The sequence below is a fragment of the Candoia aspera genome, chromosome 6 (genome assembly GCF_035149785.1).
Source record: "Candoia aspera isolate rCanAsp1 chromosome 6, rCanAsp1.hap2, whole genome shotgun sequence".
Classification (NCBI taxonomy): domain Eukaryota; kingdom Metazoa; phylum Chordata; class Lepidosauria; order Squamata; family Boidae; genus Candoia; species Candoia aspera.
In genome coordinates, this window is record NC_086158.1 from 38,238,877 (window position 1) to 38,257,112 (window position 18,236).

General features: G+C 39.3%; 1 protein-coding gene across 1 annotated transcript in view; it reads left to right on the top strand.

Moving 5' to 3' along the window:
- Nucleotides 1-18,236, top strand: part of SNED1 (sushi, nidogen and EGF like domains 1) — a 73,563-nt gene that overhangs the window by 23,650 nt on the left and 31,677 nt on the right. Inside the window, exons 2-9 of the mRNA XM_063306742.1 lie at nucleotides 8,179-8,466; nucleotides 8,981-9,121; nucleotides 11,110-11,272; nucleotides 13,359-13,484; nucleotides 13,675-13,788; nucleotides 14,298-14,411; nucleotides 14,653-14,766; nucleotides 14,946-15,062. Coding sequence (XP_063162812.1) covers nucleotides 8,179-8,466; nucleotides 8,981-9,121; nucleotides 11,110-11,272; nucleotides 13,359-13,484; nucleotides 13,675-13,788; nucleotides 14,298-14,411; nucleotides 14,653-14,766; nucleotides 14,946-15,062 — 1,177 coding nt within the window. The remainder of the gene's footprint in view (nucleotides 1-8,178; nucleotides 8,467-8,980; nucleotides 9,122-11,109; nucleotides 11,273-13,358; nucleotides 13,485-13,674; nucleotides 13,789-14,297; nucleotides 14,412-14,652; nucleotides 14,767-14,945; nucleotides 15,063-18,236) is intronic.

Sequence of the window (18,236 nt, forward strand, 5' to 3'; positions counted from 1 at the left end):
GATACTCTGCCATTTACATAATAATATTCTTGACTGCAGCCAAATAATAAGTCATTAGCTGACAGTAGATGACCACAGTCATTTGATGGGAATCCTAATCTTATATAAAAGGTAAGAAAGAAGAGTATTAACATTCCCTTCTGATTCCCATTATTTAGAACAAAAAGGGAATGCTGAGACAAAATAACTAACCCCCATGTAATCCTCTGCGCTATCCTGTGTCAAGCCTTTGGTTTAACTTACTGCAAATGCTACTAAGGAGGGGAGCAAGTAGGGGGATGTGTGCAAGGAATAGGTAGGTATTTAGCCTTCCTTCAAATAAAGCAAAGATCATGATGAGCCTATTGTGTACAAGGAGGCTGTTAATCCTGACTTCATAGGCCAGTCTTCACAGATTACATGCCTTCAAGATGCGTGGCCCAATTCTCTGCAATGATCTTATTGGCTGGAGATTCTTGGAAATAGAAGTCCACCGATCTCAGGATGAGGACAGCTGCTACTGACAGAAAAAGCTGTAGGATGTAGAGTGAGATTTGAATATTCTAGTTTGGAAGTGGAGAGTTGGGATGATAAAAGATGGGTGGGTGCCAATGAGAAAACTGCTAAAAAGTCTATAGAATTGGAAATGTCTTTTGTAATGCATTCAATTTAACTTATTTTTAGTAGAAGTTCTCTGGAGTAAATTATTCTTAGGTCCTTAATGGTGCATATTAGGCAGAATTCCAGAGAGGAACAATTTAAATTCCATATACAAACATATAAAAGTATATTTGATTGGGATGTTAAAAGCATAGTGTCTGATTATAGATAACATGCTACATTCGTAGTGGTATTGTTGAAGCTGTTTTATGTACTTTGCAAGATGTAGAGAGGCATAGCTGCAATGGGCAGTAATCAGCAAAGAAACCAGGCACCATTAGGGCATTGCGGGGTCAGTTAAACAGACAAATGATACATGGAATAATAAGGTCAAAAAACTCTGCTTTCCTTGAAAACGGATCTTCTTCTTCAGCTAAATCCCTGCCCACTGTTCACCCTCCACCCTTCTGCCCACCACTAATTCTTTCTCTAATACAAACAACAAAAGTCTATTGGCTGTTGGTCCTTGTAGAATTTGTTTCCAGCTGTAAATCTGAAGTGCCAGTCTGAAAGTGGATTAATCCTAGAGGGATGTTAATTTTTAAAGGCGTAGAGTGTTGTTCTAAATCTGCCCAGTTAATGTCCTTGAACAATGCCAGAAATTATATTGGGCTTTTTCTGTGCCAGTTATTTTCCTTGGGTCAAGTAGACTTCTTCTTGCAGCATTTGATAAAGTCTGGCATGATTTTCTAGGCAAATGAGGTTTTGTCTCAAACATCTATCTCTTCTTTTTCTTCTTCATCAGACCAAGTCAAGTCCATACTCTGGCACAATGAAAAATATTGTTTTGTTTTTATATGTTCCTATGCAGCCTAGTTATAGTTTCATCTATAATATTGTTTGGCATCCAAAGCCAATTAGTGGTTTGTGAGGAGAAAAATACATCACTCACTGGCAGTTCTGAGTAAATATGCAAAGGATCATAGACTTTATCAAATAATCAATTAGCTTAACAGATTAACCTTTAAAAACCCAATTATTTCAAGTAAAGTTTGTGTCCAATTAACTAGGCAGTATGTTTTCTCTCATATAAATGTGATGTTCACAAGTGACTAAAAACAATGTTTCTGGCTTCAGAGCTTGTTATTTCACCCAGCTTTTCCTCAGTCTCATGCCTTGCTAAAGTGATGAGATTGTAATTCCCAGCCAAGACACTCTTTGACAATGTTTCAGGGAATTCTGAGAGCTCAAATCCCTGAACACATCTGAAAAGAGCCATGCCTGTACTGTATTCAAGTTTTGTTTTAAAATCCGTTCAGTTGTGTCTGATTCTTGGAGGCTGCCTGAACAAATCCCTGCAGTTTTCTTGGCAAGGTTTTGCAGAAGTGGTTTGCCATTGTCTGCTTCCTAGGGCTGAGAGAAAGTGACTGGCCCAAGGTCACCCAGCTGGCTTTGTGCCTAAGGCAAGACTAGAACTCACAGTCTCCCAGTTTCTAACCTGATGCCTTAACCACTACACAAAACTGGCTCAAGCAACTGTACAAGTTTAATCATAATTGTTTAAAACTCTTTTAACTAAGAAAGTTTTTTTTTCTAATAGGTTGATAGTTGTAATAGGTGATCGTGTGAAGGCTGCAACTGACTCTGACTGCTTCTGTTGGTTATATGAATTCTTTGTTTGAGACCTATATCTTCCAAAGTAAAAGGCACACACTCCTAATATTGCCTGGTTAATCTGTGTCTTTCATCTGTTTTACATCTACATAGGGTTTGGATCCTACCTTTACTTTGCCCTGTTCAATCTCACAATGATGACATTCTCAGGCTTTACTGAGATTCCAAGCCCATGACTGGTCACTTTGCGCACACACAGCATTTTTTGACTACTGAGTTTGCTTACCAGAGTGAAACAACCTCCTCCCCCAACAAATGTCGCACCTGCATCTCAGACCACATTCCTTCTATGCACAAAGGCTCAGCTTCTTTCCCCAGCAGAATTTTTTCCTGCTATTTTATGCACAGGCTAGAGTTCAGAGGTTTTGTGGTTTCTTCTCATTCCAGAGAATTGAGTGATCTTTGTGTACGCATGGAACATGAAAGAGTCACCAAGTCAGAGGGGGCTTCCTAGAGGGCAATGGCCTAACTTGGGCTGCTTTATCCTATAAAGGCACTACTTGCAAAATATTAACATGTAAGACATTGGTGTTCACTGAATAACACCTTGCTTTTGTCTCGTACAAATATCCTTTTCATTGTTAGTGGGTCTTCATTGCTTGATTAGTACAACAAACATATACCATGGTATGCTTGAATTACCACATCTTTAACCAAAACAGCAATATGTGAGGCAGTGCCAAAAGCAATCCAAACTAGTAATACTGTAAATTGGACTTCAATGGATATCCTGAAATTCAAAAGGTACCCTCTCCAGCCTTTGCGGTAAGGCAAAACTCCATCCACTCCAATTTTCCACAAGTCCCATGTGACTGATTACAGTCATGCTATTAAAGCTATTAGGAAGATAACTAGATCAGACATAGTAAGTCATTGGTCTTATTTTTTTCATCCCTAAGTACCTAACCAGCATTTCATATAGATTTCTGTACTAACCACTGCCCGAAGTTGCACAAGACAGAGGCAAGCTGGCAGCTGCTCCCACAGGCTTAGAGGTCTAACAACAGAGAATATTATCTAGTGCTGCTAGATGAAAAACCTTCTACTTACCATACCCTGTGGTTGGGCCTTCAAGCTTGTGTGTAGATCTGCCTGCCTGCCTGCCAGACTCTCCTTCTCACAATGGAGGTTGCATGTATATAATTTCAGTTTAATGGACCATTTGTGGAGAAGGGGCTTCTGTTATATATGAATGTCCATTGCAACCAAATTTACATCATTTGTATAATTATGTAATTGATATTTGACATTTGTATCAGTTTTGCAGATGATATAGATTGACACAAATAACAATCATTGATATAATTAGGCACCTAATGTAATTTAATTCAAATGACATTCAGTTTATCAGCTGCCTGGACTACTTTGGACACAATGGATTTTGCCCATTGTTTGGAAGTGAAGTCTGAAGTGAATTTTTGTCCATTGTATCCAAAATCCACTGAATAGGGATCCAAAGAATCAAGGTTTTACTCTATTTGTATATGGCCTCCAAAAAATTCTCTCCAAAGCGTGAGGTTCTTGGTTGGTGGAAGAAAGATTGCTTCTGCTCTACTTGATGTAGGAAGTTATCTAGCATGAAGAACAGGAAACTTCATTCCTGCTGGAAGAACTCTTTTCAGCCCAATTATGATAGTCAGATAATTGGGACATGAGCAAAATCCATATAATATGACCCAGCCTATGAACCCTGGAAAATAACATAGTACAGACTGTACCACTTACTTCTGTAGACCTGAATGCTTCTCTGTATCAGCAACTATCTGCCCATCGGCAACTATCTGCCCCAACTAATTAGGGCAGGGTTTCTCAACATTTGACCTTGCAGGAGCCCTTGGAATATTTCTCAGGCCTCAGGGAACCCCTGCACATTCAGGCTCTAATATAGTCCAGAAGTTACATTATTAGATTCATTTCATGTGTAGGCCTGTATATACAGGTAGTCCTTGCTTAACAACCACAATTGGGACCGGAATTTTGGTTGCTAAGCACATCAATTGAGCACCAGATCTACTACTGTGGACAAGAGGACCACAGAAGAAATGGAGTAGCCTTCATAATTAATAGTAAAGTGGCTAAAGCAGTGCTTGGATACAACCCAAAAAACGATAGAACGATCTCAATTCGAATTCAGGGCAAGCCATCTAACATCACAGTGATCCAAATATACGGCCCAACCACAGATGCTGAAGAAGCTGAAGTAGAGCAGTTCTATGAGGATCTGCAGCACCTACTGGACGCCACGCCTAAAAGAGATGTTATTTTCATCACAGGAGACTGGAATGCTAAGGTGGGCAGTCAAATGACTCCTGGAATTACAAGTAAGCATGGCCTGGGAGAACAAAACGAAGCAGGGCGTAGGCTAATAGAATTTTGCCAAGACAACTCACTCTGCATAACAAACACTCTCTTCCAGCAACCTAAGAGACGGCTTTATACATGGACTTCACCAGATGGACAACACCAAAATCAGACTGACTACATCCTTTGCAGCCAAAGGTGGCGGACATCTATACAATTGGTAAAAACAAGACCCGGAGCTGACTGTAGTTCAGATCACGAACTTCTTATTGCACAATTTAGGATCAGGCTAAAGAGATTAGGGAAGACCCACAGATCAGCTAGATATGAGCTCACTAATATTCCTAAGGAATATGCAGTGGAGGTGAAGAATAGATTTAAGGGACTGGACTTGGTAGATAGGGTCCCGGAAGAACTATGGACAGAGGTTCGCAACATTGTTCAGGAGGCGGCAACAAAATACATCCCAAAGAAAGAGAAAACCAAGAAGGCAAAATGGCTGTCTGCTGAGACACTAGACGTAGCCCAAGAAAGAAGGAAAGCAAAAGGCAACAGTGATAGGGGGAGATATGCCCAATTAAATGCAAAATTCTAGAGGTTAGCCAGAAGAGAAAAGGAATTATTTTTAAACAAGCAATGTGTGGAAGTGGAAGAAGACAATAGAATAGGAAGGACAAGATACCTCTTCCAGAAAATTAGTAACATTGGAGGTAAATTCCAGGCAAAAATGGGTATGATCAAAAACAAAGATGGCAAGGACCTAACAGAAGAAAAGATCAAGAAAAGGTGGCAAGAATATACAGAAGACCTGTATAGGAAGGATAACAGTATCAGGGATAGCTTTGATGGTGTGGTCAGTGAGTTAGAGCCAGACAGAACACCTATTTCTGTTTTATTGACTATTCTAAAGCCTTTGACTGTGTGGATCATAACAAATTGTGGCAAGCTCTTAGCAGTATAAGGATACCAAGTCATCTTGTCTGCCTCCTGAGGAATCTGTATAACGACCAAGTAGCAACAGTCAGAACAGACCACGGAACAACGGACTGGTTTAAGATTGGGAAAGGAGTACGGCAGGGCTGTATACTCTCACCCTACCTATTCAACTTGTATGCAGAACACATTATGCGACATGCTGGGCTTGAGGAATCCAAGGCTGGAGTTAAAATCGCTGGAAGAAACATTAACAATCTCAGATATGCAGATGATACCACTTTGATGGCTGAAAGCGAAGAGGAACTGAGGAGCCTTATGATGAAGGTGAAAGAAGGAAGTACAAAAGCTGGCTTGCAGCTAAACCTCAGAAAAACCAAGATTATGGCAACCAGTTTGATTGATAACTGGCAAATAGAGGGAGAAAACGTAGAGGCAGTGAAAGACTTTGTATTTCTAGGTGCAAAGATTACTGCAGATGCTGACTGCAGTCAGGAAATCAGAAGACGTTTAATTCTTGGGAGAAGAGCAATGACAAATCTTGATAAAATAGTTAAGAGCAGAGACATCACACTGACAACAAAGTTCCACATAGTTAAAGCAATGGTGTTCCCCATAGTAACATATGGCTGAGAGAGCTAGACCATAGGGAAGGCTGAGTGAAGGAAGGTAGATGCTTTTGAACTGTGGTGTTGGAGGAAAATTCTGAGAGTGCCTTGGACTGCAAGAAGATCAAACCAGTCCATCCTCCAGGAAATAAAGCCAGACTGCTCACTTGAGGGAATGATATTAAAGGCCAAACTGAAATACTTTGGCCACATAATGAGAAGACAGGACACCCTGGAGAAGATGCTGATGCTAGGGAGAGTGGAAGGCAAAAGGAAGAGGGGCTGACCAAGGGCAAGATGGATGGATGATATTCTAGAGGTGACGGACTCATCCTTGGGGGAGCTGGGGGTGTTGATGACTGACAGGAAGCTCTGGCGTGGGCTGGTCCATGAAGTCACGAAAAGTCAGAAGCAACTGAACAAATAAATAAACAACAACAAAAAAAGCAAAGCAGTCATTAAGTGAATCTGACCTGATTTTACAACCTATTTTGCAGTGGTCATTAAGCAAATCACTGTGGGCATTAAGCAAACCATGTGGTTGTTAAGCGAATCATGTGAGTCCCCAGTAGTTTTGCTTGCCAGAAGCTGGCCAGGAAGGTCGAAAATGGCAATCACATGACCATGGGACATTGTGATGGTCATGAATGTGAACTGGTTGTCAAGCACCCAAATTGTGATCACATGACCATGGGGGAATGCTGTGATGGTTGTAAGTGTGGAAACTAGTCATAAGTCAGTTTTTTTCAGCACCGTTGTAAGTCTGAACCATCACTAAACAAATGGTTGTTAAACAAGGACTACTTCTATGCATTAAAAATGTTCTTAAACTAAAAATAAAGAATGAAACTTACCTCTTTAATGTGAAGTTGCTAGAATTTGAAATACATTTTTAAATAAATCATGATCTCCCAGGGAACCTCTTGTGACCCTTCACGGAACCCTGGTTGAGAAATGCTGGATTAGGGAATATGATGGCATTTCAGTCTTCTCGCTAATATGTTATTTCTGTACATGTAGAGAGTGTTTTCTGTAGAGGAAAAACATAACGGTTTGTAGGACAGCATAAGATAGACTAAAATTTTGATGGCATAAGATAGACTAAAATTCACTTCATTGATGTGTCTTCCATAATGTGATTTTTCTAAATGAGTTATTTTAATTCCTTTACAAGGAATCATATTTGTGATAATTGATACATTGCCATAATATAATTCTTTTACTTCTTTCTCTGTTGCTGAAATTGCTATTGCTAAAAATCTAGTAAATAATATTCAACAACAGCAATAAGTATCAATGGGATGAAACTGTGTAGAATAGTAAGAAGTGAAAGTGCGTGTCAAAACAGAAACATCTCTGGCCGCAAGGGGTTAGCTTCTAAATGGGTGGTGTGGTTTGCCCCTTGATTTCATGGGTCTGCTTGTGTGTTCACCCCAGCAATGCTGCTTTGACCGAAGAGTCTCACCTGTCTTCAAAAATTGCTGTTTGTCTCTGAGCACCTTCAAAATATACTTTTCTGCCTTTTTAAATCATGGGAGGAAATGCAGAGTTTGAGTGCATTCAAAGGTGAGACTGGCCCAAATGAACTGCACCTTGTTTGTTCAGATCACTGTGGCTGCTGCAGTTTTCTCAGCTGTTCCTTCTTCCTCTGGCCCATCTCCGGCAGGAGAACAGGGCATGGTTTGTTCTGCCTGCCTTCTTAGATCCTTGGGTGATGGCTTTCCAGCCCTATTATGCAGTGAGCAAGTGGAGAGTGTGGTAAGAGGAATCTCTGAAGGCAGAAGCAGATCTCTGGCTATTTGTATGCACACTTTTGGGGGCGGGGGTCTAAAAGCCTGGAGAATGGCATGCTTGTATTTCAAAGGTATGTTAGAAGGAGCACATATTTAATTTCAAGACATAGTTTCTATAACAAATATTGAGGCTTGTATTGCAGTGTACATCCTTCCTGGATTTTTATGTGGTTTCTGCTGTCTTTCTGGTGGAAGGTCAAGTAAGACAAGGGGGGTTGTTTTATTCCTAGTCTCTGATGGCTGAGACTATGTTTCTTAATCAAGTCTAACTTGTGTTTTTTTCTGCCTAGGTAAACAACAATGGAATCATCTCCTTTTTGAAAGAGGTATCTCAGTTCACCCCTGTGGCTTTCCCCATCTCCAATGACCGGCGCGTTGTTGCTGCATTCTGGGCTGATGTTGATAACCGGCGTTCAGGGCAAGTGTATTACCGGGAAACCACAGATCAAGCTGTTTTGGAGAGAGCCACTAAGGATATCTCACAGTATTTCCCAGAATTCCCAGAGTTCTCAGCCCAGTGGGTATTCATAGCAACTTGGAACAAGGTCACCTTCTTTGGAGGAAACTTGTTTTCTCCAGTAAGTATCAGGACCAGAATATTGATTGATTGGTCATAAGAATAAGAAGTTTTTTTTCTCCCAGAGTATATATGACCATGATTAAGCTTGGGCAGAACAGAAAGTGTAGTAAGTTGTTGACTTACCAGCGGAGTAATCTGTATTTCAGACACCTATCTTTCCTACAGTCTGAGAGATCAGAAGATAAAATACAATACTCATTGCATTTACAGAAGAAAGAAAAAAATACAAATTAAAACATTCTAAAAAAGGAATCAGGGCACACAAGGTAGCAGAACAATAAAAAGGTTCAATATCCTTACCATGAATCAGTGCTTAAAAATGCATCTCAGACTTCTGCCTCTCTTGTAACCAAGCAGCTCTTCAGGACTCAAATGGGCTCAAGAAGTGTTGATTGAGACCTTCCTGAGAAGGTTTTACTCTGGTATTAACTAATACTGCAACTTTCTGGACATTGCTTACTGCCTTAGTACTCTCTGTGTGTGGTTTTTTGTTTTTTGTTTGTTTTTTGTAGGTAAATACCTTCCAGATAGTCCTCATCACTGATGGCCTGCTTTCCTTCACTATCTTCAACTATGAGTCAATCACCTGGACCACTGGCATGCATGCCAGCAGCGGAGGAAATTTAGCAGGCCTGGGAGGCATAGCAGCCCAGGTAGACTACATAATCACATTCAAGCAAGTCTTCTTTTTAGTACATGGCGTACATTCTTGGAGGTAGCTGAGGATGATGATGATGATGATGATCTTGATATGACCATAAAATACCAAGATAATCCTCGGCCCCAACTTCTTATATAATAAACCTATTTTTATCCATCCCTTCGGAGCTAAGACTATATAGGACTTTATTATAGGAAACTGCAGCTCTTTACTTTGGCCAGTGCTTCTGAGTTCCTCCCCTTCATTAGCACTGACTTTTTAAAACAACCATCCAGCAATGACTGTAACAAGTACAGCTGTCCCCTGGCATTTATATTTCATCCTGATGTGTTGCTTGCTTTCTTTTAATGGGTGGCTGTTCAGATGTGTGGATTTACCATTAATTGATCTATGCTTGGCCAGCTACTGGCACTCATCTGAGTTGTCTCCAGTAAGCAGGAAATTGCAGGTGTAAAGGAAATTAATCTGTTTTCAGTCCCAGAAATTCAGGAGTGTAGACTTTTATGATTGTAAACAGAGCAGTAACCACATGCTTTGGATACTGTACAGTGCTTCAGGAACACCCTGCCCTGGCTCAGCCAAAGAGGGAGAGAGAGGAAGTTGAAAAGTTTTTCACCAGGCACTGGCTTTTGATCAAATTTGTGAGAACTTGCTGCTGTAACTCACAAGACGATGGAGTGGCTCGGCACAAGCACCTCGCAGCTCAGCATGGCAGAGGCTGCTGCTTGGCTTGAGATAGAAGAGCTGTGCTCATTTTGTGGAAAGCAGCAAGAGAGTCCAAGATTCTCTTGGATTCACCCTGTGCAGATGAATGGGGATGAAAATAGGCTCAGTATTTTGTGTGCTTTCCAGCTGGTGAGTCATGGATGTGTGGGGATTGCTGGGGCCAAAAGCCATTTGGGAGAAGAGTTGCAATAAGTAGACCATCTGAACTCCCTCGTTCCCTCCCACCTCCTTTTTTCCTTTTAATGCTGACAGTTTAGCATGTGTTGTAGCCAAAGTCTTTAATCACAGATGACATTCAAAACAGTAGGGGATGGCTTCTAGCTATCGGCTGCTTATTTTCTAATGGTCTATCCTGAAGCAGCTGGAACTGGGGTCCAAATAAATGGTTGCCCTAGAGAAGAAATGCTTGTCTCAACATATCCTTGCAAGTAAGCCTCCAGATGTTAGTGGCCCACAAAAATGTTTGCTAATTGTGAACCAGTTTAGTCATTTATGGACTGATGACTGTAGAATTGCCAAGACAGAATTCTTCTCCCAGGATTGCAGGCTCCTAGCTTACAAGGAGACTCAGAAAGCTACATTCTGGTTATATTTATTACACTCATCCCATTTTTCCCTTTGGAAATCAAAGTGATATATGCTGGGTTTCCATGAGGTCTTCCATCTAGGCGTTGACAAGACCAAGAACCTCTAAGTTCATGCAACATGTTTCATCAGAATCTAGCCCTGGGAATTGAATGTTTAAAAAATCCAGAAACTGAAGATAATCTAGGAACAGATGAAGCTCCCATATATCAAATGAGATCATTGATCCCTCTTGCTGAGTTTTGTTAACACTGGCAGTAGCACTTCGGGATTCCAGACCAGAGCCCTTCCCAGCCCAATCGGTAGATTCAGGGGACCCTCCATATACAAAACGTGTGATCTACCACTGAGCTACATGACTTCTCCTTGGAAGAAATTTGTCAAAGGAAAACTTTTAGAAGAGCAAACTATTATCTCCATTAAGGGATCAGAGGAGTTTTATTGCTTGGGTTGCTAATGTCTCCTGTGCAAAACAGTAGCTATTTAGATGGGAAGCAGTAAATATGAAGCAACATTCAGGGAAATTGGATGCTTCCCTTCCTTATGTTCTTGCAGTCCATTCCTCTGCAGGGCACTGGGCATGGTGGAAGAGAGAAGTCCCTTGCATTTCCCCACAGCTGCCCTGCTTTCCCCAGCGAGAGGTTTCAGTCTCTGCCCTTGTCTTCCTAGGCAGGTTTCAATGCCGGTGATGGAAAACGGTATTTTAACATCCCCGGATCCCGCACTGATGACATTGTCGATGTGGAGATGACGACAAATGTGGGTATCCCCGGGCGCTGGGTATTCAGAATCGATGATGCCCAGGTGCAAGTGGGGGGCTGCAACAACACAAGTAAGAGGACAGCAGTTAGGTTTATTTAATGAAACCAATTCTTCCAGCCCTTCTCTTTGTCCCTGTGAAAATTCTAGTTCTGTGAAAGGCAGCAGCCATGCAATAGGAGCAGTTTGTGGGGGCACATGAACTTCTGAATACTCTGCTAAGTTGTTACATGAATGCAGTCTAATAAATGTGGTTAGCTAGACATGGGATGCACTGATGCAGAACCTCTGTGCAAGTTATAAATTTTGGGGTTATGGCTCTGCTACTCAGACTGAATCCCTTGGTGGCTGTAGATCTCTTCTGGTTGATTAACAGCTCTTTAATTATTTCTGAAGATGAAACAAGTGAAATTAAGACATAAATAGAATACATCTGAGAAAAGCAGGACTCACATGAAAGGAAGACAACCCTGAAATTAAGATGATTCTACCTTTCCCCACAAAAGGCAGAATGAGAGAACAAACTCATCTGTCTCTTTACTGTGTTCTCAGCTAATCCTAAATGATTCTCTTATTTTAACACTGCATTATTTGGGAGGTGGGGGGAAGCTAGTTTCTTTTTAGTCAATACTCTGTTTATTTGTTACACTTCATGCTGTGGCATTCATCTCAACCATGAGCTAAAAGTGGCATCTATAGTGCTTTCTTCTCCTGCTATGCTGAGAGAGAGCAATTGGCAACAAATTACCTAGTGAACTTCATGGTGATTAGAACCCAAGTCTTCTCATTAGTCATTACATCCCAAAGCTATTAGTGTGTAGAAAAAGACTTAAGACTCTTAACCTGTAAATTAATTTCATATAGAGATTACAAGCATAAATCCATAATGCTTTCTTAAGTTAATTCAATCATGTTTGGTGGGACTCAGGCCCAGATGTATACCAGCTTTCCCCAATCTGATGTCCCAAATCTCATATGACTGCAGCTCTCAGATTATCCAGCAAGTTTAATTAGCCTTCCTAGATAGCTGGAATTCTGGAAATTGCAATCCCAGCGCTCCAGGAAGGTGCCAAATGGATGTATTAGATTGCATCCCAGGTTTAATTGCAAACTTTTATTATGTGGGGCTCTGAGGTCCCTAGTAGATACGTTTGCAAATCTGTATGGGAAGTAAAATTAAACCTCCCCTAGGGATTGGCAAAGACCATCACTTAGAGCTATCCATCATGCCAGGTCTTACTCTCCTATATTCCTGAAGTTTGTTCAAAAATTGAAACTTCCCAGCATTCCGTGGCCATTAGTTTTGTATCGTCTGCATGATTTCCAAATAAAAACATGCATTCAGACTTGGCTCCTTAGAGTTAGATGAATTCTCTTCTGACTCTTCATCCATAATTTAAATTTATCTGGCCATCCTGTGTTATATACTTCTCTGGAGCTCCCTAGGCTATCATTCCTTCTTTCTTCTCCCACCCCCTGATTTCCAAGCTCAGCAGTTCTAGAGATTTAGTAGCTGATTTTTCCTGCCTCTCTTTTTTCCTTGAAGACATACTTCAATTAAAAAGTATAACACTGTTGGCAAAATTCTTTGATAATGGAATTTTGTTGGTACTGATGCAGTTCTTAACTCTTGGGATTGTCATAAAAATGTTGCAGTATAACAAAAGGCAAAGAGATGCCAGGTAGAAGCATGAAGATTATAGAATTGATCAAAACTATTTTTCTGTAAAGATGATTTAATAAGATTCTTACTAAATTTTCACTTTATAAAAGACTGAACATTGATCTGTCAAGGATATTAATTTCATAATCTTGAGTTTCTGTCTAGTATAAGTCCTAGACAGATCAATAAAACTACTGACATGGACAACTGGGGCAGGGGCAGCAGTGGCAACCAACTTTCTGTATTTAAACTAATTTTTAAATAATACGTCTATTTATTGTAAATTCCAATTCAATTTAAATGTGGATGAAGTACATCACATTGTGTGGTTTTAAAACAAATGTGACGCTTCTGTACATTGGTCACCTGAGTTAAATATAGAGAATAAGCCACAAGGACAAAGGAAGTTGGATTGATCTGCTGCTCTTGTTGCTGCACTAACAGCTCTCTGACCGTTCTACCAGCTACTAAATAGGGGGTTTATTTCTTTATGCAGCTTCAGTGTGTTTGACACTTCGCCCTTGCTTGAATGGAGGAAAATGTATTGAGGACTGCATCACAGGGAATCCTTCATATACTTGCTCTTGTCTCGCTGGCTTCACTGGAAAACGATGCCAAATTGGTGAGTCTTGTTTGTCTGTTGTGCACAGTTGTACGGAAGAGCTGCATACAACTGAACAACTGAATTAGACCCCACATAGCTATTTGGTTTATTCCACATGGCAATCTATAGATTTTTCCCCCCCTAGGGACAGGGGAATTGAATATCTGAGCATATCCTAATCCATAACATCTCTCATTTTCTCTTCCAGATGTGGATGAGTGCGCTTCCAATCCATGTCGTAATAAAGCATCTTGTATCAGTGGCATCAACAGCTTCAGCTGTTGGTGTCCACCAGGATTTAAAGGAGCTACATGTGAAATTGGTGAGAAATACTGTGTAAGAGCAGAGACAAAATCCAATAACAAATCTAAGCAGAAAGTGTGATTATGATTTTACTATTGATAGTATTTAGCATTAATTTTTTTATTGTGTTTTAAAAAATTTTTGAGTGCTTGTTTGAGCAGAAAATCAGGTTAATTAGACACAAACAAAGATAGAGCTGTAGCAGAACTTCGTTGCAATTACTTTAATTTTAGGAAAGAATATGCTTTACTGACATGGTATCTCCAGAGGTGTTGGATTACCCTTCCCAGAATTCCCAGTGCCCCAGATAAGGTACTTGGGCATGGCTACCTTGGAACTTGGAATTTCCCTTCCATATAATATATCATTACAATCTACTTAACTTCCATTAAACAAGGAACAATGCTAATGGCTGGTCTATGTGCATATTCAGAAGCTGGGAGATTCTATAGTTTATATGGTTTTGTCAATGGAACAGCAATATCTTAATGTCCTAATTTAATTCTTTCTTTTGCTGAAATATAATAGAGGAGTCTCCATGTGAATCCAAAGAATGCCAGAATGGTGGAGAGTGCCAAATAGCAAACAGAACAGCTGTCTGCCTTTGCCAGTCAGGTTATACTGGAGAAGATTGTGAAATAGGTGGGCTAAAAATAAGTATTTGTAGTTGATGTAATCACCTTTTAATCCCCTGTTCTTCTGGTGGCAACTGCATTGTTTATTTCTATGCTATGTGAACAAGTATTTCCATTTATTTAATCAGTTAATTACCTATTTATGAATAACAGCTCTTATAGTCCTTGTGCAGTATGGTTTTATACATAATGAAGACTGCAGTCTCTTTTCAGACTTAATATTTTTGTTCTCTTTCTTTTCTCTGCAGAAATAAATGAATGTGAGTCCAGCCCATGTCTGAATGGTGGGCATTGTATGGACCTTGTGAACAACTTTACTTGTGTCTGTGCAACACCTTTTACTGGACAGCGCTGTGAAATAGGTGCTCTGATTTCATAACTGCGTGGTGGCATCCTTCTTCCCACAAAGTCAATCTCTCTTCTTCTTTCTCTTTCTTTGCTACTTTCAGCCCCTCAGCTTAGACCCATCCTTGTATGTGTTACATCCAGTTATTCAGCTGCATTGAGCTATACTGAGGCTCCCTCCTGTTCTTCATTCTAGATCCTTCAGCCTGTGAGGGCAGGAACTGCAGGAACCGGCAGATGTGCAACTATATCCGCCCAGGGCGCTATGTCTGCACATGCTCACCAGGCTACTATGGGAACAACTGCCAATATGGTGAGTATATTTGTCTCCAAAGGGGAAAAGTGTAGTTCAGCTGTGCCCCTGAACATCTGCTCATGTAGAATGCTCTCCACTAATTTATTTAATCCAATGACTGGTTGTGTTTGACATTCAAGTTGTTCAGCTTCTTTACTCTGGGAAATAGCAGTTGTGTTCCATCATCCAACTTCTCCTGCTTATTCATTAAACAGTATTGCTCAAGGATAGAGAGCTTGTTTTGATCAGAGGGTCAAGCTGACTGGGGCTAAGTGACTATCAGCAGTGGTTAATCCACTCAAAATGTACTTGCTTGGATCCATGCTTAGACTGAACTAGTCACTTTACTTAAACTTTGCATAAAAGAATTCATTGCCCTTACCTCCAGCTCCTAGTTTTTAATGAAGCATTGAAGTAGCCTTAAATGACATCAGTACAACGTGAGCTATTTTAAGATCTCATTGTCTATGGAAGTGTGTATTGGAGACGAGTCTCCCTATGTATGCTTACTGTACATCACTCCTGATGTTCATAGTCCTCTTTGAACTTGTGTTATTTGATCATTTTAAAAAGAATTTTTATCAGGACTGAGAAACCTGTCATCCTCCAGATGTTACTGAGCTACCAGCAGTCCTTGCCACCGTGGCTGGTGGTAAAGAACACTGGCATCCAGACTATAACTTTCTTATTTCAGCGCTTAAAAGCTTAAAAATATATAATTCCAATTAACATTACACTAGAAAGCATTTAGGTACAAAACCATTAAAACACCATCAATCAATCAAATATATAAAAGGGCAAAATATTTAAAACAGAACAATTAAACCATACTAAGTAGTTGAGTGCTATGATCTGGTTATGACAACTGAGAAGGTTACTTCTGGGGGAAAAATGGCAAACTGAGGACGGCTCTGTGAAAAGCAGAGCCAATGACCACGACAGAATGAAGAGCCAGCGAGTAGACTGGCTCTTCGTAATTCCTCTCTGGACAAGGAAAGGACTTGAGATCACCCACAAGTGCTCCTCATGAGGAGACTGCAAGACAGTGGTCTCAGCTGGGTTTAGAGCTCTGGGAGATGAGGGAATAGCCATCTTGCTCAAACCGCAGTTGGAGTCTTTGAAAGGACATTGGGTTTGCATACTTCCTTTTTTAATCACTTTTGGAAATTACTTGTTAACTGCTTTTTAGCTATTAGGAACCTTTGGATCAACATGTTTTGCAGCACAGGGTGAGTTTCCTTCAATCTTTAGCAAAATAATTTTTAAATACAAGTTTAAGGACTTAATTTTTTTTTCTGGAATAAAAAGCAAAAGGGTGATAAAAACTTTGATATTAGAAAGTTACAAATTTGAAATAAGATTTTGGAATTAATTATAAAGAATCCTTCCTGTGGGAAAATGCTTTTGTTTTGAATTCTTTAAAAAAAACCATAATAAGGTAAGACTTTAAAAATTGGACACTAGAAGGATCTAAAGATTACAATTAAAGGAGAACACCACTCAAATTCAACTTACTAATATAGAATGAAGCAAAATATTTTAGCACTGGACATATTAAAGGATTTTTTTGGACAATGGACTCAGAAGTTAATTTTAGGAGTGTCTGCCTCTATAGATAAACTGTGTTTAAAAGGTGCTATGGAAGAGGAACAAGTATTACCTGACATGATTGAGACTGATCTGAAAGTGGATTTAAAAATGATAGGCTACAAGAATGACGTGGAAAAAGATATTACACTGGACATACAAAAGAAACCGGCTGATGTCTTAATAATTAAAAGGGATATAAACATAACAAACCAAGAGAGTGACCTGGATAATCTTCTTATATTAGATTTACAAAAGAGACTTTTTAAAGCTTTGAAGAATTTTGTGGGAAGGGACAAAGGAAAAAATGAAAAGAAATCAAGTTCTAGGACAATAGAACCTGATAGAAATCAAGTTCTATTTGAAGGAACTGAAGATCACAATTGTTAAAAGTAAAAGGAAGGAATATGAAGTTGGTTTATTTGATCAACGTTCAAATAGATAAGTTGTTATCTCTGCTAACCTTAAATGGACTTTTGCTGACATCAGGACTGAAATGGACTGAAATGATGAGGTTTTATGGATTTGTTTATACATAAGAGATGGGATATAGGAAGAAGAGATCATTTGTTGTATTTTAAGAGAAGGTGATAAGTTACTAAAATTATTTATACTTGTTATGATGAAGGGGGAAGTCACTTCTGTATATATTTCTTTTTCTTTACTATATTCTTGTTTTTTTTCAATTTTTTTCTCTCTCTCTCTTTTCTGTGCCTTCTATTTTTTCAAGCCCCAATACATAACATTCCAAATAACAACTTATCCCAAACACACATTCCATATCTCTACTTCCACATTTCACTAGTATAAAGTAATCCCAGTATTCTAATATAGACAAAGAGCTAAATTAACATAACAGAGAGAAATAATTTATCCTTTAAAAAAACAAAATCTCCAAACGTCTATGTTGAATAAACAGTTAAATATAAAACCAGTTTAAGAATTATTAAGGTTACATAAAACAACTATAGAGGAAAAAAACTTTTATATCATATTCAGTGTAGGCAAATCCAGTACACTCCATTTTCTATTTAAGATATCAATAAATCCAGAAAGAGCCACTCAGAATAACAACATATCCCACTTTATCCCTAATCAAATCAACTTTATAGCCTTTTTTCCTTCTATACAAAGCAGTCTTTCTCTGTAATCCATTCAAATGATTGCTGATCCTTGTTACAAATTTCTTTAGCACTTTAAACAGTCTCTTTTGTAAATCCAACAAAGAGAAATTATTCCAACTGTTCTTTGTGATTAACATTTTTAGTTCCTTCTTAATTTTTAGAACCTCTTCCATTTTTCTGTCTGTATCTGGTGGCAGATTCTTATTCAAAATTTCATTCATATTTTCCTCAAGTAAAGTTTGCTGCATATCTTGTTCTGTAACACTTTCATTTGGGAACAAAATGTTTTCAAGAAGACAAAACACAGCTATTTCCTGATGCAGTTCTTCAAAAATGTCTCTAAACGCCATTACAACTTATAACTCCAATCTCAAAAACAATTTTTTTCCCACACGCATATGTTTATTTTTATTTCTTCCAACTTCCGGGGAAGATGGCGGACTGATGACAGCACCACTGACAATGCTGATATTTGCAGCAT